This window comes from Trachemys scripta, chromosome 7 (assembly GCF_013100865.1).
Source record: "Trachemys scripta elegans isolate TJP31775 chromosome 7, CAS_Tse_1.0, whole genome shotgun sequence".
Taxonomy (NCBI): domain Eukaryota; kingdom Metazoa; phylum Chordata; order Testudines; family Emydidae; genus Trachemys; species Trachemys scripta.
In genome coordinates, this window is record NC_048304.1 from 121285359 (window position 1) to 121311733 (window position 26375).

Sequence of the window (26375 nt, forward strand, 5' to 3'; positions counted from 1 at the left end):
TTGACCGTCACGTGTAACTAACAGCATCAGACCAATGTCTTAGATATAAGTGACTGATAAAAGTCACTTATATCTGGGGGGGAGGAATATCTCAGTGGTTTGAGCATTGGCCTGCTAAACTTAGGGTTGTGAGTTCAATCCTTGGGGCCAATTAGGGATCTGGGGCAAAATCAGTACTTGGTCCTGCTAGAGAAGGCAGGGGGCTGGACTTGACTTGACTTGACTTGACTTAATGACCTTTCAGGGTCCCTTGCAGCTTTATGAGATAGGTATATCTCCATATATTATAAGTCATATGCATTCAACACACGTTGCAGGGGGCTCATTTAACACAGAGACAAGGCAAGGGCAGCTACTTATCACTCAAGCCCTGCATTGAAGAGAAGGAAAGTTAATCTCAACCTTTACCCACAGCACTTCATTACAGAGACCCAGCAATCAGATTCATTTGCTTCACTGCTGCATCCCCAGGCAGCTTCTGTGATTCACTGGGCTGCCATGGCAGATTTCTAATCACCACACTCTCAGTGGAAGATTGGAACATCATTAGGAATGTCCGAGGTCATGAGGAAAATACTGTTTGCCCCACATGCTTAGTTCACTAAGTAGTTCAGAAATAATTAACACTTGAAACTATATGCCACACTAGGCAAGGATGGCACTGGTGATGACTTCTGGCTCTGACAGTCAAATCCCAGCATGCAACCTGACACCTGTCAGCATAAATGTGCCAGCAGTGGTACAGAGAACAAAGGGTACCAAACAAGGCACAGGTGTATTTTGTCTCCATCACAAAAGCTCATATTATCAGAGCCAGTCCTATAGCTATGAGACACTGTACAGCACTTCAGCAGCCAAAGCATCTTTCCCCACCCAAGGAATAACTACAGATACATTGTCTATTATTATTATGTATTATATATTTGTATTGCACTAGTACCAATGGTCTCCTACCAGGGTATGTAGCTGTATTATTATTTATTTGTATTGCAGTGGCAATTAGGAGCCCCAATCATGGACCAGGAGCCCATTGTGCTAGGTGCTGTACAAACACAACCCAAAAAAAGAAGGTCCCAGCCCCAAGGATCTTACATTCTATAAGAAATGAACATAGAAAGCAGATAGGCAGCATCCCCACTCTTGAAGGTTGAAGTCGTGGAGTACTTTAGCAGCCCACAGCTTCACTGAGTGAACAGTGTTATAAATAAATAGAGATATCCTATCTCCTAGAACTGGAAGGGACCTTGAAAGGTCATTGAATCCAGCCCCCTGCCTTTACTAGCAGGACCAAGTACTGATTTTTGCCCCAGATCTCTAAGTGGCCCTCTCAAGGATTGGGCTCACAACCCTGGGTTTAACAGGCCAATGCTCAAACCACTGGGCTATCCCTCCCCTCTTGTATCCTAGCCCTGTTTGTGGGGATGTTCCCCTCCAGGTACCCCAAAGGCAATGGCTAGTCACCTACAGGCTTCCTTTCATGCCTTGGGTTACTCATGATGAATTTCTCAAGTGATGCATAAGATGTGGACTCCAGCCATTGAGTCAACGAGTGAATAGGTGAGTGAGGTCTGATTGGTTAAGCTGCTGCCATGGCTTGAATGTGCAAAGCAGAGGTACTTTAGGAGCTGTAGTTGCTAACAGAGATAGGTGTGGTCTTCTTCTCCTTTTGTTAACAGTCTTTGTGTGGACATGCAATGTTATAACCAAAATCAAGTCTGAATCACTGACCACAAACCCCATGGAAACATGTCAATAGGAACAGAATTGCCTGAACATTTTTCTGCAAGCATTACATCTTCATTATGTGATAAACATCTCTCTTTCAAGTTGAGGACGACAATAATATTTGGCTCCCAGGCACATTTCCAGCATATGAATGTACCATGTTTTCTTTAAGTTATGAGAAGAGAGCCAACAGCACGCTGTGACCAGACCAGTTAGTTCAGTTTAAGTGATTTATCTTTGAACACCCATTGTGTATGGAGAAAAAGGATATAGGCATGCCTTGGCAAAGTATGGAAGCCCGTTTACAGATATCGTTGTGAGTTTACCGTATGGGACGATCACATCCTTTTCAGTGCAGGCTGCAAATTGCTATAGCTCCATTGACTCTCGCTACATCTGTACTCACAACAGATGCAGTGTGACACACTTGTTTTATTAACATAAGAACATAAGAATGGCCAGACTGGGTCAGACCAAAGGTCCATATAGCCCAGTATCCTGTCTTCCGACAGTGGCCAATGCCAGGTGCTCCAGAGGGAATGAACAGAACAGGTAATCATCAAGTGATCCATCCTATGTCGCTCATTCCCAGCTTCTGGCAAACAGAGGCTAGGGACATCATCCCTGCCCATCCTGGCTAATAGCCATTGATGGATCTATCCTCCATGAATGTATCTAGTTCTTTTTTGAACCCTATTTTAGTCTTGGCCTTCACAACATCCTCTGGCAAGGAGTTCCACAGGTTGACTGTGCGTTGTGTGAAGATTTACTGTGCGTTGTGTGAATTATTCTAATTCAGTGGTAGGCTTCATGCTGCTTATGTGCTCATTGATTTATATTTCCAATAGATTCATGCATCTGACGTAGGGCCAGATTACAGGCCCTGCCCCCGCTGCTTCACCACTGCTCCAGTGACCTAAAACATCCAAGCCAGTGTATCCTGCCACCCCTGTGTAGGGGAGCCCTCACGAAGCCTAGGGCTGCCATAGTGGCTTCTGTGTCACATCCCTGCCAACCCCTAGCTCTGATGTCACACACATTCCCCATAGTCCTCAGATGCTAGAATGGGTCTTTGGCTTCTGCTGCAATCTGGTCATCAAGATCAGCGGAGGACCCAGTAGAACCCGTAGATTGTGAACCTGATTAACGAAAGGCAGGTGTGCTCCCACCATCAAAGGAGTCCATGTCACCTCTGCTTGTTTCCTTCATCCCATCAGCATCACCTGTGTTTTATCTGAAATGATCTTCAACCAGTTAACACTCATCTAAGCCCCAGTTTTGGCCAGGTGCTGGGAAAGTTGAAAGGCCACGCTGGACATGTCTGATAAAAAAAGACTCAGAGCTGAGTGTTGTCAGGGGGCACTGGGACCCCAAACACCTTTCTATCTCCCCGCTGGCACATTGAACAGGGACAGAACAGAACCCTGGAATATTTACCCCCTATTGAGAGATTCTTGGGGCAGATGAGCAATAAGACAACCCCGTAGATGCTTTCAGAAATGAAAAGAGCCTCTCAAGAGTGATTCCATCTATCCCTGCCAGGATCTGCAAACCTATCGACACCGTATAGTCAATGGGATCAACGCAGCTGAGGGAGCTAAAAGAATCAGCACAGAGGCGTGAGCTTTGTCCAGCCATAGAAGGAGATCAGAGACCAACAAGTCTAGTGCAATCTCCGTCCCATACCCGGGCCTGACACCAGAGTGAAAGCAGAAAAGGAAATCTGAGGATAGTGCCAGAGCTGCTTTGCCCATAGCCTGCTCAGTAATCCTCCCCACAACAGAACGGTTAGAGACAGGCCAGTAATGGGTGAGATTGTCAGCACTGGCAAGGGCTTCTTGAGCATGGCTCTAGCAGTCCCTCATTTGAGAGATTCTGGCATCGTGCCCTCCCAAAAGGATGCATGGAAAGTCTCCCTCAGTGACAGACCCGAAGTCCCTCCACTGGATTTTGCCAGTCTGGAGAGGCAAGTCTTTAAATTGGAGATTGCACTCTGGGGAGAAGAAAGCTTTATTTGCATCCATCACAGCCAGAAACTGTTCATGTCAGAGCACAGTCTTCTCCTTTCCATCTTATCTTTCTCTGAATCAAGTGGATCTGTGAAGATGGCTCAAAGAAAGGGAATGTTTAGAGGCCACTGATTGACTATTCAAAAACAAAGACACAGATTAACTGGAATTTCCCCAGGGTAAATTGTCAGGACCATTGGTTTGGGTTTTTTTGCTGTACTATGGACCAATGAATGAGAGATACCTTTAGAAACAGGTACACCCAATTTCCTGCTATTACAAGGGCAAGGGGTGGGCATTACTAGACCTCAGTCATTCCAAACATTTTGGTTTATGTTTGTGCAGCTCCATCAATTATGGCACCCAGAAAGAGCTAACACGGAGCACATTCCAGGAAGCAAACTTCAGAAGTGTCCCACATTGTAATAATCACATTGTGAACAGATCTCAGTTACAGAATGCAAGTTGCTCCCCCACTTCAATACAAATGTCTCTTTTCCTTATCCCGAAGGGACCACCTGTATAGGGTGATAGTTGAGTTCAGACTCCAGGACCCATTTAGTCCATGGGCTCTCTGCTGAGGCGGTCAAACTGGGGAGGCAGTTAAGCCCTGATTTTCAGCAGTGCTGACTACCTCTAGTTCCCATTTACTTTAGCTGGAGATGTGAATACTCGGCCCCTCTGTAAATCAGGGCCTTGTGTCTAGTGTGACCTTGTGATGAGTGATATGAATGGACACCTGCCTGTCCACTAGGAGCTGGACTGAGACCATCAATTTATTTCACCGAGGCCATCAAACAGCCCTCAGATGACAACAATTTTACCCACCCCCAAGCCACTCAATTCCCCACAAATCTTCCCTTTTAAGTCCTGACTCAGCGGTTTCCAACATGTGATTTTTTTTTTCTGTTTCCTTTTAAGGAATCTATGTTATCTCCCCCTCCCCCCACTTTGGAAATTCAATAAGAAATTGACAAAATGAGTCATCAAATCAGTTCCACAAACAGTCTGTTGCCAAGAAGCACTTATCCGTTTTCTTAGTCATTATCCTCACCAAATGATCCCAAATATGTACTTTTGTTTTCTTAGTTTAGCAAGATTTTTATCACTGCTCATTTAATTTATTTCTTTTATGAAAAGTAGAAAATAAAGATTATGGGCGGGGGGGGGGAGGGGTATTCCAGTCCTGGAACAATTTTAAAACGAAGGCCCAGACCTTCCACTCCAGTGCTGTTCCTTTGTGCAGCTCCAGTGACTCAGTGGGGTTGGGGAAGCCCTTGGAGTCATAACGCTGAAATAACCAGCTGTATGCTGTGCCCTCTTGCCCTGGGCAGCAGAGCTTGGTTAGAGCACACTGCTGTAACTTGTGCTGGAGGGTGACACTGAATGAGAAGTTCGAAGAAACAGGGTCAATGTCAGCTCGACATTAAAAGTGAGCAATGAGCCGGATGGCTGTAAGGTTCCTTCTCCCATCAGGTCCTGTGCTAAGTGTGGTTTGGCCAGACCCAAGGGATCAGGCCCTATGGCCTAAATTAATTTAATTACTGTATGCAGTTTATCAGGCCTGTGCACTGGCCCTGCTCCTCCTGGGGTAGGGTGAGTGCTTTGTAATGCTCTGCAGTGACCATTCTGGCTGATCTAGGAGCTGCCGTGATGAGCTCCAAAAAGATTTCCACCCAGCTCTCTGCAGCCAGAAGGCAGATGAGCTAGCTTTTGGGGTGGCCAGGAAGCACTGTGTCCCAACCACTATCCTACGCACTGCAGAAAACTTAATGTAAGGAACCAAAGATAACGGACCCCAATCTCCTCTCCATTACACTGGTGCCAATCCCCTACTCAGTTGGGTTGCATAAGTGGAATCTGGCGGAGATGTTTGTCCTCATGCATTTTGGTGCATCTTATCAGAACGGCCTCCTGAATACTGCATAAATATTGAGGGCGGCTTAAACACAGTACGGGGCCAATGACTTCAATGGAGCTCTGCCACTTATCCACTAGCTGTGGGTCTGGCCCATTGCACACAAGTTGCATAACATTCAGCCTCAGTTACCCTTGCAGAGATGCCAGCTAGAAGTCTACAAACCTTCTGTCACAAAAAGCTAATGCAGATGAAATTCACACCTAAAATGTGTAGAGCATGTATGAGAAAGCAAAGCCATAATAGGACATTTCCTCTGACATCAGCCTTTGATCCCCATGTCTCTAAATAGTTAATCTATCTAAGCAGGCAGGTAGATGCTTTCTTGCCTTCAATAAAGTTTGATTCCTGGAGGCAGACTTTTTTTTTGTTGTTGAGTGTCAGATAATTAGAAGGGTGGAGCAAGGCAGGAAACCACGACACACCTTTGTCAGGACTTGTTTGGGAGCAAAGAAATGGGAAAGGACAAGGGGGAGCGGGATAGAATACATTAACTACAAGAAGAAGTGAACATTCCTGGAGGATCACTCAGACTCAACACACCTTTGTAGGGATGTGGTATAAAGAGTAGGTGGCCAATTTTGATAGAAAGGAAACGGTTGAGGAGAAAGAGGGATTTCCAGTCTTTAATTGAAGAACTATAGGTAAGTAACATAAAGAAGAAATAAAGTGTCCTTTTTTTTTCCTAGGGGGAAGCCTGTATTCCTAAAGGGGAAAAACGTGTATTCTCAAGTAAAATATAGGAAATGTACATTCTACTATGGGACATCCAATGTAAAAAGACTATCAAATCTTTATGTTCTGGGTTACTTTGGTTTTTAATTTGCAAGACAGGGTTGCTTTTTAAATGGATGCTAAGTGAAAATGGTTGATGTGCTGAGAAGTGGGAAATATAAACCAAGACATAGGTATTTTTCTTTGAATACTAATTGTGAAAACATTATCCAAATAGGATGGTGCATAGATTGATGGTCTGTGTTAGGATCTGGAAGAAAGACGATCTACACTGCAAAATGCAAGGAGCTTTGTGATTGCTTTAAAAAATGAACACACTTGAAATACATCAGAGAATGGACGATAGGCTATATGCTCTGGTGCTGGATGTAGACTCTGGTTCGGGGTATACTAGGGCACCAGGTGCATTGATCTGCAGTTCAGACAGCAGCAGGTGCTACTTTAAAGTGGTGTTTTGTGCTGGGAGGCTCCAACTTTGCTTTAAATAAAACAGTTCCAGAAAAGCAGAGTTATTTATCAGTAGTGAGTCATTTAGCATGAACTTTTGGACACATTTGTTTGCTTTTAAGATTACGAGGCCAAGAATTATATCGCACTTTTTAAAGTTAGTTCAGTGAAAATCAGCAAATGTTTGTTTACCAATCATTTTTAATCCTTTGCACAGCATGATCTAGTGATTAGAGCCTGGTACTGTGAGTCAGGAGTCCTGTGTCCTATTCCTGTCTCTGACACTGATGCTCAGTGGCAAGTCACTTTGCCTTTCTGGGCCTCAGTTTTTCCATCTATAAAATGGTGATTATAGCAATTACCCACTTTGAGATCCACTCCTGGAGAGTGCAAAGTATTATTGCACAGGAATTGTTAACTCCCTCTTTACAATAGGAAAGAGTGACTTGTGCAGAACAAAATGTTCTTGCTTTGAATTTGGATCTGTTTTCCTTTGAGCAATGCAAGTAGATGGACTTATTATTGAAAGTAGCATATTATGCACTGCAAAGAAAATCCAGGCAGTGCCCCAAATCTTGCCATCAGAAACAACACACATTGACTTCAACAAGGCTGCTGCTGGATGTTAGTGAAGAATCTGACCCTTACAACCAGGGCCAGCTCTAACTTTTTGGCCGCCCCAGGCAAAAAAAAAGAGTGCTGCCCCATCGTAACACACACCCCCCAGCGCCGCCCCTCCGAAACCCCTGCCCCCACCCCAGCGCCACACAGGGCTGCCGAAACCCCCCCCCAAAGCGCCGCACCGCGCCAGGCCGCCCAAATCCCGAGCGCCGCGCCACCCAAACCTCCGCCCCTCCCTCCCCCCGAGCGCCACACCACCCAAACCCCAAGCGCCGCGCCGGGCCGCCCAAACCCTGAGCGCCGCGCCGCCAAAGCCTCTGCCCCACCCCACCCCAGTGCCACCCCGCTGAAACAAAAACAAACAAACAAAAAACCTCAAGCGCCACCCCACCGAAGCAAAGAAAACAAAAAACCCCGAGCGCCCCTCGCCACCCCAAGATTGGCCGCCCCTTCCAAGGTACCACCCCAAGCACATGCTTGGTCGGCTGGTGCCTGGAGCCGGCCCTGCTTACAACATATCTAAATCTTGGTCATGCACCTCCCCTGATTCAGCATTATTATCAACATTTAAATTAATCTATACAACAAGCAAACAGAACACACATAGGGTCTGATTCTGATCTTGCACTTCTGTAAATGCAGAATAACGTCGCTGAAGTCAATAGAGTTATTCTAGATTCATGCTGGTATGATTGAGAGCAGACTTTGACCTGCATTTCACTTAATTGAGTGATATCATAGCATATAGGCTGGTCTATTTATTTTATTCACCAAAGTCTGAGCAACATACTCACATTATCTGTGAATCAGGCACAGACGGGGAAGTATAATACACACTATCCAGTGGATTATGCTTCCATACGAATGGATGCCATTAGCTAAGGCAAGAGTTCATGATACTTTTCCCACTTAGACTAGCCAGCTGTTTGCAGACCACACACAAATACTGCCTCAGATCCTGGAACCATTGAGACAAAAAATGACTTGACAATCAACTGAAATTGAATGGCTTTTAAAGTGGAATAGGATAGTCAGATTCCTAGACTGTTGGGTCAAGGTAAGCATATTGCTGTTTTGTTCTGATAGTAATCCAAGGACAGTGAAACCTGAAAAGGTTTGACTCGCAATAAGGAAACACCTTGAAGCATGTTAGACATCAGGGAAGGAGTGACATTTGTTTCTAAATTAAATCCTTAGTTGTTTACACAGCCTGTTTTATCACAATCAGTGAGTTCTGTGAAATTCTTCACATAAAATAGGATCAAAGGTTTTCGGCTCCATTAAACAATAATCTCACCATTCGATGAGAGTGTATTATTGCAGAAGAAGTACAGGTGGGGCTAAAAGGATCGTAATAGTAATAGGATGAAATATAGTAGTGAAAAGTGCAAGGTCATGCTTTTAGGGATTAATAACAAGAATTTTTGTTATAAACTGGGGACGCATCACTTGGAAGTAACAGAGGAGGAGAAGGACCTTGGAGTATTGGTTGATCACAGGATGACTATGAGCCGCCAATGTGATATGGCTGTGAAAAAAGCTAATGCGGTCTTGGGATGCATCAGGCGAGATATTTCCAGTAGAGATAAGGAGGTGTTAGTACCGTTATACAAGGCACTGGTGAGACCTCATCTGGAATATTGTGTGCAGTTCCAGAGCCGCCCGGAGGGGGGCAAGTGGGGCAATTTGCCCCGGGCCCCACAGGGGCCCCGCAAGTCCTGGCTGAGAATCCCTTTCCTCACCCGGCGGTGCTCCGAGTCTGCGGTGGCATTTCGGCGGTGAGAGGCCCTTCAGTGCTGCCGAAGACGCGGAGCGACTGAAGGGCCCCCCACTGCCGAAATGCCGCCACTGCAGACTCGGAGCGCCGCCCGGTGAGTACAAGGTCTCCCGCTTTGCCCCAGGCCCCCTGAATCCTCTGGGCGGCCCTGTGCAGTTCTGGTCTCCCATGTTTAAGAAGGATGAATTCAAACTGGAACAGATGCAGAGAAGGGCTACTAGGATGATCTGAGGAATGGAAAACCTGTCTTATGAAAGGAGACTCAAAGAGCTTGGCTTGTTTAGCCTAACCAAGAGAAGGCTGAGGGGGGATATGATTGCTCTCTATAAATATATCAGAGGGATAAATACCAGGGAGGGAGAGGAATTATTTAAGCTCAGTACCAATGTGGACACAAGAACAAATGGATATAAACTGGCCATCAGGAAGTTTAGACTTGAAATTAGACGAAGGTTTCTAACCATCAGAGGAGTGAAGTTCTGGAACAGCCTTCCAAGGGGAGCAGTGGGGGCAAAAGACATATCTGGCTTCAAGACTAAGCTTGATAAGTTTATGGAGGGGATGGTATGATGGGATAGCCTAATTTTGGCAATTAATTGATCTTTGACTATTAGCGGTAAATATGCCCAATGGCCTGTGATGGGATGTTAGATGGGGTGGGATCTGAGTTACTACAGAGAATTCTTTCCTGGGTGTCTGGCTGGTGAGTCTTGCCCACATGCTCAGGGTTTAGCTGATCACCATATCTGGGGTCGGGAAGGAGTTTTCCTCCAGGGCAGATTGGCAGAGGCCCTGGGGGTTTTCCACCTTCCCTTGCAGCGTGGGGCACGGGTCACTTGCTGGAGGATTCTCTGCACCTTGAAGTCTTTAAACCACAAGTTGAAGACTTCAATAGCTCAGACATAGGACAGGGGTTTGTTACAGGAGTGGGTGGGTGAGATTCTGTGGCCTGCGTTGTGCAGGAGGTCAGACTAGAAGATCATAGTGGTCCCTTCTGACCTTAAAGTCTATGAGTCTATGAGATGGGTTCCATCCACCTGACATGAGAATGCAATGATATCTGATGTGAGAACAGAAATGGTCAGTGTAGGAATTAACAGAATGTGCAACATCCATGGCTATTTTAAATTGTTTCCATTACAATATGCTTACATAAATATAAAATAATTTAAGACGTTCCCCTATTGACAAGAAGTATGGGACAATCATTGTTAATGTTGCGTGCAAGTAATATCTAGTTCCTAAAATAAGCAGAGGGATTGGAATATCCGTCTAATTAAGGCACCTGAGATTGGCTGAACATACCTAGGTGCTTTATCATTTGAACTGTAAAGTAAGCATAAAGGGCCAGCTGCCATGGAACTTTTCCTGTGTTGCTGAGTGCACATCACATACAAAGACCAGTTAAATAGCTTATAAAACTGTGTATAAAATAGCAGAGAGAAAGTGTGTGTGTGAGAGAGTGATTATCTGCAATATATTTGCATGGACACCCAGTATGGCTCTACCATTATAATAATAGTTTGCACACTAAGAGTATGTCTACACTGCAAAGAAAAACCCATGGTACCGAGTCTCAGAGCCCAGGTCAATTGAGTTGGCCTCCCAGGACTCAGGCTGTGGGGCTGGAAATAGCAGTGTAGATGTTCCTGCTTAGCCTAGAGCCCAGGCTCTGAAACCCTCCCCCATCCCTGGGTTTCGGAGCGTGGCTCCATCCTGAGCAGGAATGTCTACACCAGGGATAGGCAACCTATGGCATGCGTGCCGAAGGTGGCACACGAGCTGATTTTCAGTGGCACTCACACTGCCCAGGTCCTGACCACCGGTCTGGGGGGCTCTACATTTTAATTTAATTTTAAATGAATCTTCTTAAACATTTTAAAAACCTTATTTACTTTACATACAACAATAGTTTATTTATATATTATAGACTTATAGAAAGAGACCTTCTAAAAATGTTAAAATGTATTACTGGCACGCAAAACCTTAAATTAGAGTGAATAAATGAAGACTCGGCACACCACTTCTGAAAGGTTGCCGACCCCTGGTCTACACTGTTACTTTTATCCCCGCAGCCTGAGCCTGGGTCAATTGACTGCGATTCAGTGCCGTGGGTTTTTCTTTGCCGTGTAGACATACCCTTAGGGTCTGATCCTGCAAGGTGTTGACCACCCTCAGTTCCCACTGAAATCAAATTGAGCTGAGGGGTTGCCTCTCAGAGAGTACTCAGCTGCTCACATGATGGGACACATACATTGACATCAATGCGTTTTACAAAGGTGGGCAACTATCAACATCCCCATTTTTACAGATGCACGGAGGTGAAATGACTTGCATGGGGCTCATACTGTGAGTCAATGACAGAGCCAGTGAGAGAACTGAGGTCTCCTGGCTCCCAGTCCCATGTCTCTTCTTCACTTGCCAGATCCCTGGGGCTGCCAGGGGCCAGTTCAGGCCCCATCGTAAGCCAAAGCATCCTTAGGGCCATTGCGTAAGAACTATGATGTTTCACAAGTCTCTTCTTGTAGCTCAGAGATAATTGCAGATGGTTTCTCTGATTTAACAGAGCTATTCCATTTTGTCTCATACCTCGCCCATAGCTATATTTATGTGAATCCACGCAGGAGGAGTTGGTGCAGGAAGTCAGCGCTGGCAGTGACTGACAGTCAAGTTGTGTAGCTGTGCTGGAGAGAGGGCTGGTAATTGTGTTAGTGCCACTGTGTGGGGGATAAACCTGGTATATGGAGCAAAATGCACCTGCAGTCAAAGCTGGCATTAGGGATTTATGAGTTATCTGCAAGGATATATTTTAATGTGTTCTCCTTATTTTACCTGTACAGTGTTAAAGCAGAATGTTCCCAATTCTTGAGAGGAGCGGTGACTAACTTACCCAGTGTTTATGGTGGTTTCTGCCAGCGTTAAACTCTGGGGCAGCTTGCGGGTGGTGGAAAAGGCTAAAGTGTTGCAAAGCCAGGGACAACAGTCTCCAAAAGTCAGTGGTGCTGGCCACAAAGCTGGCTGGGCCAGGAAGTGAGCGCAATGAGCGCACCCACAGCTTCCACCTGCTGAGTTTAGTGCAGTGACGTTTAAAGCTACCCGCAAGTGTTGGTGGAAATTCAAAGGAAGGAGGGCAGTGGAGACACCAGCCTCTCCTTGTGGTGAATGGTCAAGGGCTTCCCTGGTGCAGAGAGGTGTAAGTCACACCTTCGGGAAGGAAGAAGTCTTTTTTTTCCAAATGTCAGCCCCAATCCCGCTAAACTTAAGAAGGGGAGTAATTTTACTCATGTGAGTCAGCCCATTGAAGTCACAACTCCTGGTGATTTCAGTGGGAATGGTGGCGGGCCGCTGTGTGGAGTGGATATAGTTGTTGTGTAAGGACTTGAGTGTGGTCAACGGGACGGCTCACATCAGTACAGGTATGCACGTGCTAAAATGAATGTCCTGGGTTCTAGAACAGAATGCCAAACGTTTGAGGTTCCAGATCCATTTCTTTCTGGGAAAATGTGTACTGCCTTTAATTCCCCTCCACCCTACCCCTGCTAGAACTAGAACCAGAGGCTGAGCCTTTCATGGCCACGTAGGTGATTTCCAATTCCCTCAGGCAGCTGGAACTCTCAGCCTGAATCTTTATTTATTTGGTAGCACAAATTTCCATTTCATGTGAAAAATATCTTGTTTCAAAATTAAATTTCCATTGGAGACAAAATAGTTTAAATTAGACAATAGAGGAAAATTATTTCACCAAACCCTAAACTGAAACTAAAGTCATAGGGGCTTGCAGAAACCAAAATCCCCCTGAGCTTTCTCTAGACACGATACACAAGAGGCCTGATGCTGCAAGGTACTGGCCCCATGTGACTCCCACTGAAATTGCTAAGGGTTGTGTGCCCACTGCAGTTGACAGGATCAGGCCAATGGTTTGGTTGGGTTTATTTGTAGGAACAAAGAAGAAGACAAGGGGATTTCAATGGGAGGTATGTGCCTAAACAGCTTTAAAAATCTGGCCCAGGTTAACTGATGATTGAAAGAGGGCACATTCTCCATGAACATGCTATCACTTAAATTGAGCAGAGTAAGGCCTTCCTAAAATCTGTTCCGAACAATTACATAATGTATAGGGTAGAGGAATAACTATCCTGTTTCTAATCAGAGTGATTGATCGATATTTTCCTTTCTAAACCCATCCTGTCTGTTTTCCTGGGCAGTTTTGTACCTAGCAGGAGTTATTTAAAGACAAGCCATATCAAATGGGAAAGGTGAAATTTGTCAGTGACATTACAGCACGTTCTCCCTTCAGGTATTGTGTTTGATTCTCCACTGCCTTTCACATGGTGGCATCATTTACATATGTGCAAAGTGAGGGTAACATGCTCTCCTGTCAGAGCGGTGGGGTTTCACCCTCACTTTTCAAAAGTGGAAGTAAAGACACCACGTGCAAGGCACTGAAGAATCAAACCCATAAACTGTAAAGCGAACCACATCTGTGCTTGAGGGCCTCATCCTGAGCGCTCGCTCAAACCAAACACCTGTGAACTTGGTGTAGAATTTTGCCCGAATCTTGTGCAGAATCAGCCCTTAAATATGGTGCTTTTTACACATCCAAGTCTTCAGATAAGATGGAGTCCCTGGCAGCAGTGGGGAGAGTTCACCTGCAGATTTGGTTCCCATGCTTTTCACAGATTAAAATTTCATTTCTAGCGTTTGAGACTGCTCCTCAGACATGGCGGAATCGCTTCTGAGTAAGACGGGGACTGAATGACTGCATTGTTCTTTCTCACAGGGGGATTTTTCTCCCGGCTGATGTTTGTTTTCCTACCAGCTGCAGTATTCTTGGTTGTACCGGTGTGTTATGAAACCTGGGCATACAGAAACCTGGGCTGCCTGGGATGATATTTTTGGCTAGAGAAGGATACAAGGCATTAAGTCGGGGTGGTATTTCAATAATGACTACAGCTGTCTCTGCACTTAAGCTATTTGGCAATGAGTTCCAGTGGTAACAAGGGTGGAATCAATAGGGTAGACAAAACTTCTGAAGCTGCCTGTGCTTTTAACATTGTGTATCTAACCCTGCTCAGAACAGATATGTGGGGCTGGGGTTTGGATCTTGTGTTTTGATTTAAGCCAGTGGCTCTCAAACTTTTGTACTGGTGACCCCTTTCACATAGCAAGCCTCTGAGTGTGACCCCCCCTCATAAATTAAAAACACTTTTTTATATATTTAACACCATTATAAATGCTGGAGGCAAAGCGGGGTTTGGGGTGGAGACTGACAGCTCGCGACCCCCCCATGTAACAAACTCGCGACCCCCTGAGGGGTCCTGACCCCCAGTTTGAGAACCCCTGATTTAAGCTTACCTCAGAGACAGGGCTGGAGATAAGCAATTATAGAGATACGCTAAAGTCATAAAGTCATAAGATTTGGATTTGATGTAGATCTAAACTCTCCCTATATTTCAAGACAGTTCACTCGCATCTCTGTTGTTGGCTTTATCATTCTATCCTTCTCAGTGTGCCTTCCCTGTGTCCTCCTGGAATGTCAGGGCTTATTGTGTGTGAACTGCTCAGGATGGCTCTTGGAGTCAGCCCTGAGCTTGCTGGAACATCGTAGGCCCCTACTGTTTCAGAGGGAGGATGATGCCAAGCAAGCCAGTAATACTCATGTGGCACTGTTAAACGGGGGGAAAGCGTGGGGTCCAGTTGGAATGCCTTCTGACTGTGATGATCTCTCTGTGGCTAAAGTGACCGGCCATTAGATGTCCCTGGCACTTCACACACTGAAAGACTGTCTATAGAGCAGGAAGAAAATAACCCCACTCTTTCACCGTTAGGCCATGCAATTGTAAATACCACTAAACTCCCTCTTTAATAATTCATGCCACTAATTTCCACTGGACGCCAAGACACATGGGATGCATTCATAGGGACCACACAGGCACATCTAGAGAACCACAGCGCTGTATGGGCATCAGTTTGGTGGACGTACTTGCAATGCTGCCTGGGTCTGGATAGATATAGTTTATATGGACATACCCTGTGCTTCTATATAGGGTCCTGCATGGGCTACATTACTGGACCTACACTGTATATCCATAGAGCCATGCATGTGATGGACAGAGGCTGGATTTCTGTAGGGTCATATGGATGGATCTACATTGTACATAGGATGAACTGTACAGGGTGGATCTATATTAAACAGCGTGGATCCCCATTGCACATGGTCCATAGCGCAGTTAACAAAAATCTAATATCTCCAGATGTTCCCCTCTCCCGGGAGATGTTGAGTGACAAGTGAGAAAACAAAGAGAAAAAATGAATTATGCTGGCTTTTAAATATGATGGACTGCAAAATCTTCAGCTGGCAAAGATGTAAGCTGGTAGAGAGGGTGAGTGAACGCAGCAACTAAAGTCCCCCAGCAAGTCCTTGAGCACTAAATGGCATAGTTAATGACAAAAGAAACAGAGATTTGAAAAAGGAAAGAGCCCGAAGCTACAACCCTTCCAACAACTAGATGGGGTACTCTGCACTAAGGTCCTTTGAGTGTCTGAGCAAACCATTCATTGCTGCTTCATTACCTGCTTGGATACTTTTGGGGCTCTCAGCCAGCTGATAGCGTGACCGGGCTTCTACTTACAGTATGTCCTAGTGCTGATATTGAATGACTACGAAACAGTGTCCCTTTCAATGAGGTCTCTGTGCTTTCCCCTCAGGCAGTGATGGTATGGACTCAGTAACGAAGAAAACCAAACGGGATGGAGCAGAAGTCTCCGAAAGACGTAAGAAAAGCTTTTAAAACAAAATCTCATCGTCAGAGATGGGCCCCAACCAGAAAACCCAGATCCGAACACCCTGAACTTTAGAGGGGGTTAGAATCCAAACCTGGATTCAGAATTGAATTATGCAGCTATCTCAGGTCTCAAAGCCTGATTCTTCCCACAATATGGAACAGCATGAATGTCTCTAGTAACAGAGACCACATCGAACATTCTGGAGTGTAACCCAGGCCTGCCTGGTGTGGTGCTCTCTCCCCCTCTAGTGGCAGCTAGACCAGCTAGACGATTTAGGAATCTGCTACAACCTTGGCGAAAAGAGATGTGTCTTTTAGCTTATGCAGTAGAGATGGGGTAGTGAACAGACGGATCACAGCCAAATCTGGGCCTCCACATGCTTTTGAACAGATCCAGAAATCTTTTTATTTACTTATTATTATGATCATTATTGTTATTATTTTTTCATTATTTTCTCTGGAGTCTTGACCTTGACTATACCTTGACCAAGAAATTTTGGACCTTGAAAAAAAATAGTTGACTACCCCTACAATAGAGGCTAGTATGTTAAGCTCCAGAGATCCCAGGTTTGATCCCAGCCGACAACGAATGGGACTAGCAGCATTACAAGTGAGGGCTTGTCCAGGGTATCAACTGGGAAGTCTCTGAAGCTTGGGATGCACTTCCTCAACTAGGGGAAGTATGTAACCCATGCGTGCTTGGTGTGGTGCTCTCTCCCCCTCTAGTGGCAGTGAGACCAGCTAGAGATCGATGAGTCTGCTACAGCCTTGGCTAAGCGAAAAGTGTCTTTTAGCCCATGCAATAGAGGCTCATGCGTGAAGCTCCAAAGATCCCAGGTTTGATACCGGACGACGACCAGGGTCTGCCGGCATTACAAGAGCATTTAAAGGGCCCTTTATAGTTCACCGCAGAGATAGCCTTGTGGTTAAGGCACGAGCATGGAACTCTGGAGACCTGAGTGCTGATTCTGCCATATCTGTAAACTTAACATAATAATCCTTCCCTTTTTCACAAGGGGTTGTTGTGAGGCCAAGTTGATTAATGTCTGTGAGGAACTCAGCTACTACAATGACAAGGACCAGAGCAAAGCCTACAAACAGAGTGTGTGCTACCACAAAGCTGGCTGGAAAGCCGTTTGGCTCTATCGTCTTAAAAGATTTTTCTTTATTCGAGTCCCATTATTCCACAGACATGAAATAAAACTTGCACCTCGCTTGGCTAGATTTCAGGGCCATAACCTCACCTTTTTCTTTCCCCAGTTATTACAGAGTCAGTAACCACAAGACTGACGTCCTTACCACCAAGTAAGTAGACATTTTACATTGTGCTGTCCATCCTCAGCAGTGTGTGTATGTGCACATGCGTGCAATTTATGTGTGTTGCTGCGGTTTTCACAAGCCCTCATGTATCAGTGCGTCAGCCTCAGAGAAGCACTGTGCAGGTCTGAGAACCCCCTGCCTCCCAGAAAAAGCGCTTCTTGATCATTAGAATAGACAGGGTTTGGGGGCCCATTTGAGTGGGAAAGAAAGGAGCAAGGGATGGTCTGTGAAGGCTCTTAGACCAGATCTGTCCAGGGATTACACCAGGGTGCGGGGTTCCAGAGAAGGAGTGGCTCCCAGGGATGAGGCTGAGAAATGTTAGGCCCATAGGAAACTAAGGACACCCAAAAAAGAAAACCCAAAAAGGGTGCCACTGGCTGGGGATGGGACAAAGACAGAGTGGCTATGGGGTGTGCTGATTTAGCTCATCTCCACAGCAGCTGCCACGGGCAGGGCTCCTGTATCTCCCCCAGTTTCTCTTCCGCCAGCAGAAAAATGTCTACACTACAGCCTATGTCAGCAAAACTTATGTCGCTCAGGGCTGTGAATCTTCCACCCCTCTGAGCGACATCAGTTATACTGACATCAGCGCTCGTGTGCACAGCGCTATGTCGGCAGGAGAGCTTCTCCTACTGACATCTTCTGCCGCTCGCAGAGATGGGGTTTCTATGCCGACGGGAGAGCTCTCTCCTGTTGGCATAGACCCTCTTCAAAACATGCGCTGTCTCGGCACAGCTGCACTGCTGCAGTGCTGTACATATAGACATGGCCTTAGGGAGCGCAGCAGCAGCAAAACCTGCCTTCCCTCAAGATGAATCCCCTCGGGGCACATAAAGGGTCAGTTATACCTCCTTTCCCATCCTGGGTGAATCTTGTGTGCTCTTGGCACCAGCGTGCAATTGCTTGATGAGAGACTTGCTGCAACCAGGATGGAAAATGAAGATGATCTGAGCACTTTCCTTGCCGGGGCAGCTGGAATGTCAGAGCCCGGAGAAAGAGAAGAGGTTCAGGCTGGCTGGCTTCCCCAACACTGATAACTCCTTCCAACTACTATACATGGTTCCAAAGACACCTCCTCATTCACAGTCCTGGCTCTGTAATGGAGCGTAACACAGCTGTGGGCGCCTGGTGCCTCGTCCTGCAGCTTCTTTTGCTCTTGGCCTCATCTCTTCTGGCCACAGAAAGTCTCATTGTGTGCTTGTCTCTCACAGAAGGAGGGAGCGGCACTGGGCACAAAACAGCCCACGGCGGAGGGAGTGGAATGGAAAAGAGGACTTTCACCCATGGCAGCAGCTACGTGACTTCAAGTAGGTAGTGATGAAATGGAGAGTGAATGAACAGAAAGCAAAGGCAGCTTCATTGGGGGGGCAAAAGGGGCAGGTACCAGGTCCAAGCCAAGGGAAAACACAGAAAACATTCATGGGGAAGTGATGAGAGCACTTTCTGTGCAAGAGCCCCTTCCCTGCAAGGTGCTGAGAACTTTCTGTTCCCACTGGGTGCGGCACCTTGTAGGATTGGTCATGGTTTTTTTACACACAAAAATTTCCCATCAGAAAATGCGGCTTTGTCAAAATTGACATTTTCCATGGGAAAAATGTTGTTTTCCATGAATTTTTTCAATTTTCCTCTCAGAAGGATCAAGAGAAGTGTCATTTCCACATGTTGGAGTTTTGTTTCGTTTGCAAACGCTGCATTGTCCTTTCTGATGTTTCAGTTCTAACCTTTGGGGAATTTTTTGTCTGGTAAACATTTCCAGCGTTTCAACTTTTCATTCCGGTTCAAAACAGAAAGTCACCTCAAAATTTCCCATGAAAGGCAGATTCCATCTTTCGAACTGCTCGAGCACTTCGAAAGGTCGGGCACCAATTATCTGGAGATTTGCTTTATGTGCAACAATCACATTTTCTAAAGGCAACTGTTCAGTATGTGGAGGGACGGGGAGGAGTAGAGGGGAAAGTGAGTACCGCTGTCCTGGCCCTTGCTCATTCTCTATTGAGATCCCTAGGACACATTCTCTTTGCACTAATGGAAAGATGAAGTCCTCTGTCACCCCCACTGATCCCCATGAATATATCATGCTCAATCACAGCTGACACTCTATTCTGGGTTCTGACTCGAATGCCAATGTTAGAATTCACACAGGGGTCAGGTCCTTCCACACATCACAGAGCAGCGAAAGAGATGCAGGCCTGTCTCCCTTCTGCTGCAGCTCCGATGTGAGTAGGAAAGGAGCCCTCTCCTAAGCCTGGATTTAACAGCATCCAAGTTCCAGGCTTCTTGTTCATGACTCATGTTCACCACTACGCTAGTTCTCTAGGAAGCAGAGTAACTGAGCAACGGCAGAGTAAGGACACGGACCCTCATGCTGTCAGGGGAGCAGTCCCACAAATATACACACCGTCTCTTGGATTTATGGATGTTTTCCATTTTCATAGCCCCCTACCTCATGGAGCTTCTGTTCCAGCAGCATCCCCTACTTGTTGAGATCAACTTAAGTGACCCACAATTTTTGTGGTCTGTGTCACACTGACCCTTAAATTTACAGGTGGGCCTGAACCCAAACCAACCCACAACCCTAGCCAGATCCCAAGATCTCCCATCTTTGGGGATGTGGCTGGTTCCTCAAACCTGGGCACAAACCTGCTCCTATTGATGTCGGTCGCAAAACTCCCACTGGCTTCAAAGGTAGCAGGGTGTGTCTCTCTACAAGGAGCTGAACTAAAACCACAGATATAAGCATCCCCTGAACTTTGGAGAAGCTCAACAGAGCCAGATCCAAACTTTGTGCCTCTAGCCCATCACTAGCCCTAACCTACCTCTGCAACTCAGTGTGAGGTCCATCCATGCCAACACAGAAGAGTATAGGGCGCCACTTTACATGTATGAGGCATTATCTTTGCTTTCTGGGGGGCTTTTGTTTTACCTATAGGTGGAAGTGGTCGAATGAATTCATCCTCCTCCTCCGGCTACAGGCAAACCCCGTCTCCCTGCTCTACTCTCCCCAAATCACCCGGCTCAACCTTTGAAAGAAAAACCTACGTCACCCGCAATGCAACATATGAAGGTATCATAGAATCTGTCATAGAGATGGGGAATTAGAGGTGCCCTGCTAGGTTGTCTTGTCAGTTCCAACCTGCTAATGCAGGATTGTTCCCTGGAGCATAAATCCCAATATGGGACAATTATGGAATAGACCACAAGGATGCACTTTAATGAAAATTACCCACAAAGTCCTATTTATAATTATGTTCATCCAAATAATGTTCATCGCTTATTGTGGTTGGAGGATGACAGCAGCTCATCAGTATAAAACTCAGCAGTTCTTTTTAAATGGAAATCTTTGTGACCCCGTCGCTGCCAATACTTAAGACTTGGAAGATACGGACATGATATATTAAACAATCTCTTAATGACCTTGGGGCATAAATATTTGGCAAAGCTTTAACATGGAATCTTTTCTTCTTCTGCAGGGAGCTCCAGCGCAAATTCTTCTCCTGAATTCCCTAGAAAAGAGTTCGGTATGTTCTTATATTACTGTCACTGTGAATGTCAGGCCAAGGGCACGCATGTTGGCTGCTCTATGGCTTCTGGCAGAACACATTACTGGAAGACATGAATCAATAAAAATAATGCCATGCACATGACAAATTGTGGGGAAGGACGACTCTGGAAAGTCTGCCCATTGGGAAGGGGTTTGCAATGTCTTATTATGCCCACAACTTCTCCTCTGCTCGGGGGTTCTCATGCAGCCAGGACAGACACATACCCCTCTATGACATGAGTGGAGTTACTCCAAATTTATGTTCATGTAACTGAGAGCAGAATTTGATCAGTGTTTGTCTTTAAAGACCATTTCTATAGATGCTCTATTGTAAATCTGCTATCCCCAACTTTGGGCTGGTGATCTTCACTTTAAGGGGAGATCTCATTGAGTTTCCTGCCCCATAACTGAGTATTAGCACCCATCAGTGCAATCCAGGCATTATTATTATTCAGTGAGATATTGTTGTATGCACACATCCTCTGGTTCTTCTCCAAATTGGCTTCTGATTTACCATCAAGTTTCTTGATAGATCATTAGGGGCATTCGCCAACCGTGGATGTGTTGAGGGAATTGCTAGATGATCCAGAAGTACTAAGAACTGTATATTTTCAGTTAAACACGCAGCGACCTAAGTGATGGCAGCCAAAATATTTGGGGATCAGTGTCTCCATGCCATGTCCCAGCTAAACAGAGCAACTGTATATCTCACATAAGACGCTTCATCCCTTACATTACTTTTCAAATGTGTTACAGTTGATAGAGTCTAAAATTGCTTTTCTCTGATTGGTTTTCACAGCATCGTCCAACACCAGAGGGCGGAGTCAAAGCCGAGGTGAGTTGGAATGTGCTTTTTGGTGACCCCTTGTTCCTCCTCCTGCCTCTCTCTGTCTTATATATACATCACCTTTAATAAATCAATCTATCTATCTATCTATCTATCTATCTATCTATCTATCTATCTATCTATCTATCTATCTATCTGTATATGATCCCATCACTATAATAGGTGAGCAACTCCAAAGTATTTGAATATGGAAATAACAATAACCCCCTTCATCTTTCTTCCACTGAGATCCGTTATATGAGACAGTAACTACATTCCCCTAAGAGGTATGCCCTAGTGGACGGGATGACTAGGAAATCACTGAAGCAGTGTGGTCCATTTAGACACCTTTTTGTAAAAACTTGATTTGCTTAAGCTGTTAAATAGAATTTTCCTCCTTTTCTTTCACTAATTAATCAGCCGTTTGGGGAAAAGTTGGTTATAATTGATACCGAAGAGCTTAATTTATATTCCCAGCTGGTGAGAAAGCAATAGTACAAATCATTTTATCCACCTTCATATGAGCTGTGGCTATAAATCAAAGAGCATTGTTACGGCTCCTCCAAGAGAGCTTAGCAATTGCCAATTACTTCTCCCTGAGATCTTTGCAGTCTCTCCCAGCATTCTAGAAACCTGAGATCTCTGGGGAATCTTCCCACACATAATAAAGCAGACACAGGAGGATCGTGCTCCAGCTTTTCATATTGCTTCAAAAAATAGCCCCAATCTATCATCTTCTCCACGCAACTGCCAAAAGAAGTGTTTCTTTCTAGTACATGCACTGTTAGCTTTCATCTGGAGGAACATGTGTCAGGCACTCTGGCTGGCCAGTTGGCTCCCGGACAACCAGATTTAAAGTTTGTTTCAGCCCAATCAGTTTAACCCTATATTTTCTCATGCTGGAGAGTAAACCCCAGTAATAAAAACTATCTTTTGCAACCTGACTATCGTATTTCAAAGCTCTTTTGGATCAAGCAGAACCCAATAAAAAATTGTATGGGAAAGTCTACATGAAATGAGCCAATAGAGAAGTCGTCAAATAGTAACAGACCAGTCCTTACACAGGTAAATGTCCATGTGAAGAAAATGGGAGTTTTGTCTGAGTGACAGCTGGAACGATTAGAGCCCCAGTGCAACTAGTAATCTTTAAAATTCAGAAGTCCCTTGTGACTCTGTTTGTTCTCACATTAGGATAATATAATAAAAGTAATTAACGAATAGATGTCAATGAGACTATTCATGTGACTAAGGGCTGCAAGATTAGGCCTTATATTAATGTCGCACCTCCCTAATGAGGTACATAAGATGCTATGCAATGTAACAAAAATCAGTGCATTATGATGATTTATTAATGTATTTATATGGTACCAAGAGTGTCGAACAAAACACTGTGAAAACTTAAAGGGCAATACTTCTTAGTGGGAGTGAAAGGATCAGAATCTGGCCCAAAAGTCCAAAGCCACTTCTAAAAATTCAGATCGATAAAACCAATCCCTCAAGCTGTGCGAGCTGCCCAAACCTAACAGATAATAATGTATATGGACAGTGAGAAGTGGGGAATTAGCTTTTGCAGCCTGCTCATGGCACCAGTTCAGCTCGCTCCGTATTCATGACCCTCTTTTCTTGTGCAGAGAGCGAAATCCGAGTACGACTCCAGAGCGCTTCTCCCTCAACCAGATGTAAGTGTCCCTGCCGTTGTTTTAGAGTGAACATGGGGGCATGGTTTTCCCCTCCTAAGGGATAGCCCTCAAGAGCCAACTCCAATACTGACCATTTTGGCCTTGAGGATATTTCTGCTCTAACTGTGCCAGTGGCTTCTCTGGGGCTGAGCACTCAGGGTGGCACATGGGGTGTCATAAAATGTGCGTGCGGTGATGAGAAACCGCCTCCCTTCACTCTCTGCAAGTAATTTTAATTTAAAGTGTGAAGAGTGAGGAAGTTTGCTGTGGCCTAGACCTGTATTTTGCCAGGGCGGTTTTATTTAGCCTGAATGAGTCGCTCCTGGGTAGAATCATTTTGCCAATTGCTCCTCTCCTCACTAAGGCCCCAATCCTGTTCCCATTGAAGTGACTGGGAAACCTCCTATTGAGGTCAATGATGAAGGACCCTATGTCCTCACTGCTGACTTCAGTTGCCTCCCTATGAAAGTGAGGGGCTTCACAAGAGTTCTTTGGTCTTGGTCATAGTGCTGTGCTGTTACTAGAGTGAGCCTGCACTCTTGTGGGTGCCTCTATACCCTGCTGAAAAGTGCATTAGATTAGACAGGAATTTGTGCATTAACAACAAAAGAGCACTTCATAAACAGGTTCAGTGCCTTGCACAGCCTAGAGAGTCACCAGTGTTCAGTGATATCCCAGCTGGAGTTCCAGAGATATCAGTACCTCCTTCCAGGAATTGGGGGCAACACTAGTCCCAGAAACTAGTCCTCTCACGAGACAATCAGACTATGATTTCGTAGAAAGAGATGGGAAAGTCCTACTGAGGATTCCGCTACCCGCCCCGCCCCCCCAGCCAGTTTAGGATTTTGCCCTGCTGTATATCCTCTGGTGTTTTATCCTACCTAATCCACTTTCAGGGGGAAGTGCTGGAGATGGGACAGCCATTTGCCAAATGCAGAGTTCTAAGGAGCTTTGGGAAATGGCGCCGTTTCCTGCTGGACACCACTTCTCTTTCACTTGTTCAAGTATTAAGAGCATCTCTGGTTGCAGGCTATATTGGGTGGTGGCTTTGGGCTTAGTCTGGACATCTGTTTTCTCTGCCAGGGACGGAACTGGATGATGTGAAGCGTTTGCTGAAGGGGAGTCGATCGGCCAGCGTCAGCCCCACACGATCATCATCCAGCACTCTTCCCATCCCCAAGAAAGCTGTAGTGGAAACGAAGATGGTGACTGAGAGCTCCCAGTCAGGTGCTTTGCAGAGGGGTGTTAGCAATGCCGGCTGTGCAGGGAGCGGGGAATGATTCACTTAAAGCATGTGGCTTGTGACATAGAAATTCCAGCCAATTCTTATAAAACTAAAACAATGTCAGGAACTTTTCAGGTTAAAAATGTTTGCTGTCTTTTCCAGAGTGTAATAACAATGCAAAAAGGGGAGTTACACACAGGGGTGCCCAGATACTGCCCAGAGCAGGGCCATAATTGCCAGGGCCCCCTTAATTTTCATAAAACAGAGCAGATTCCAGCTGCCATCATCTTTAATTCAGAGTTGAGGCTGATGGAGACTAAAGCCCCAAGCAATCCATTCTCTGTCTTGGTCTAAGCAGCAAGATGGACGTTACCACAGGCCACCCTGTAGAATGCCCTACATTTGGCCCAATAGTCTGCGCCTCACCAACCCCACATGTTCATTGGTCAATGGAGCTATGCGAGGAACAAAAATGGTCCAATACGTCATCTTTCATTCACGTACCCATCCCTGCTATAGTGCTTTAGGCATCATGGGTCAAATTCACCCCTGGTGTAACACCACTGAACTCTACCAGTGTTTAACAGAACAAATAATGGCTCAACTCTCATATTTATCTTGGTGCAGAGGTTCAAATACCCTAGTGAGGAACTGACTCACCTGGTGTCTTTCCTAGTCATTCATTAACGATACAATAGTTGCCCATGTGTGGAAGTGTCATGGAAGAATCCGGGGATCCATATCCAATGTTGATTTCCTCACCAGGATGTGGACTGAAATGTGTTTAGTTTGTATTCTGGCATCATCGTATGTGCCTGTGATTAAACCCTTGAGGTGCTTTGCAAGTGGTTACAGTGAAGTGACACAAATTAAGGCAATCTCTGTATTTGTCTAATGGGTTCACAATTGGCTTGGCTATAGCGGGCCAGGTGCTGATCTCAGTTACACAGGTGTGAATCTGGAGTCACTCCGTTGAAACTGAGGGAGTGACTCCAGATTTGCACTGGAGATCAGGACCTGATCAGAAACTGAGATCGACACCTGGCTTTGTGTGTCCTCTGCCTCTGAGTAGGTGGTCTGATTTCTGTTACCACTCTCACTCAACCCCATTACTGTTTCCTCTCCAGTGTCGGGGACATACGACACAACCATACTGAATGCTGCCCTCCCTCCATACATGTGGTCCTCCACCCTGCCTGCAGGGTCTTCCCTTGGCAGTTACCACAACAACATGGCCCAGGGTTCTTCCCTGGTCAACACCATGTCCCATTCAACAGGATCAGGTACAGTAACCACCCCACTCCCTTGGCCACTTGTGCTGACAGGGCACAGACCGTGGGACCCTCTTTGTCCTGCTGCTGGTGTTTTGTGCATGGGACGAGGGGATGTTGAGGGTGGGGGAGGGATAGTGGAGGTGGGAGCAAATGCACTTGGTTGTTCTCCATAGATTTCTGTCTCCCTGTGCCCCCGGAATTACTTCTGCGTTAATTATGTTTTGAATCCCTTATTCATGGAGATCAAACGTCCACAGTGCCTGATCCTGTGCCACTGAGCTTTACCATTGACTTCAATGAGCTCACAATCAAGCCTCTTAGACAAGACAACATTGGATTGGAATATGGAGGGTGTTTGAGTTATGACAGGGTTTGGATTCCACATTAGGACTATTGGGTGTAATCCTGCATTCCTTGCACATCCAGAACTCCCACTTCAGTGAGTGAATGCTGGGACTGAATGTTGTGTCTCAGGCCCATTTCTGAATGTCAG

At 45.6% G+C, this 26375-nt stretch overlaps 1 protein-coding gene across 1 annotated transcript in view; it reads left to right on the forward strand.

The window, feature by feature from the left end:
• Positions 1-6193: 6193 nt before the first annotated feature.
• Positions 6194-26375, forward strand: part of COL17A1 (collagen type XVII alpha 1 chain) — a 64125-nt gene continuing 43943 nt past the window's right edge. Inside the window, exons 1-10 of the mRNA XM_034776266.1 lie at positions 6194-6296; positions 15941-16006; positions 17278-17322; positions 18549-18644; positions 20267-20401; positions 20808-20855; positions 21678-21713; positions 23336-23383; positions 24467-24610; positions 25736-25891. Of these exons, the coding sequence (XP_034632157.1) occupies positions 15952-16006; positions 17278-17322; positions 18549-18644; positions 20267-20401; positions 20808-20855; positions 21678-21713; positions 23336-23383; positions 24467-24610; positions 25736-25891 (763 nt within the window). The 5' untranslated portion in view covers positions 6194-6296; positions 15941-15951. The remainder of the gene's footprint in view (positions 6297-15940; positions 16007-17277; positions 17323-18548; positions 18645-20266; positions 20402-20807; positions 20856-21677; positions 21714-23335; positions 23384-24466; positions 24611-25735; positions 25892-26375) is intronic.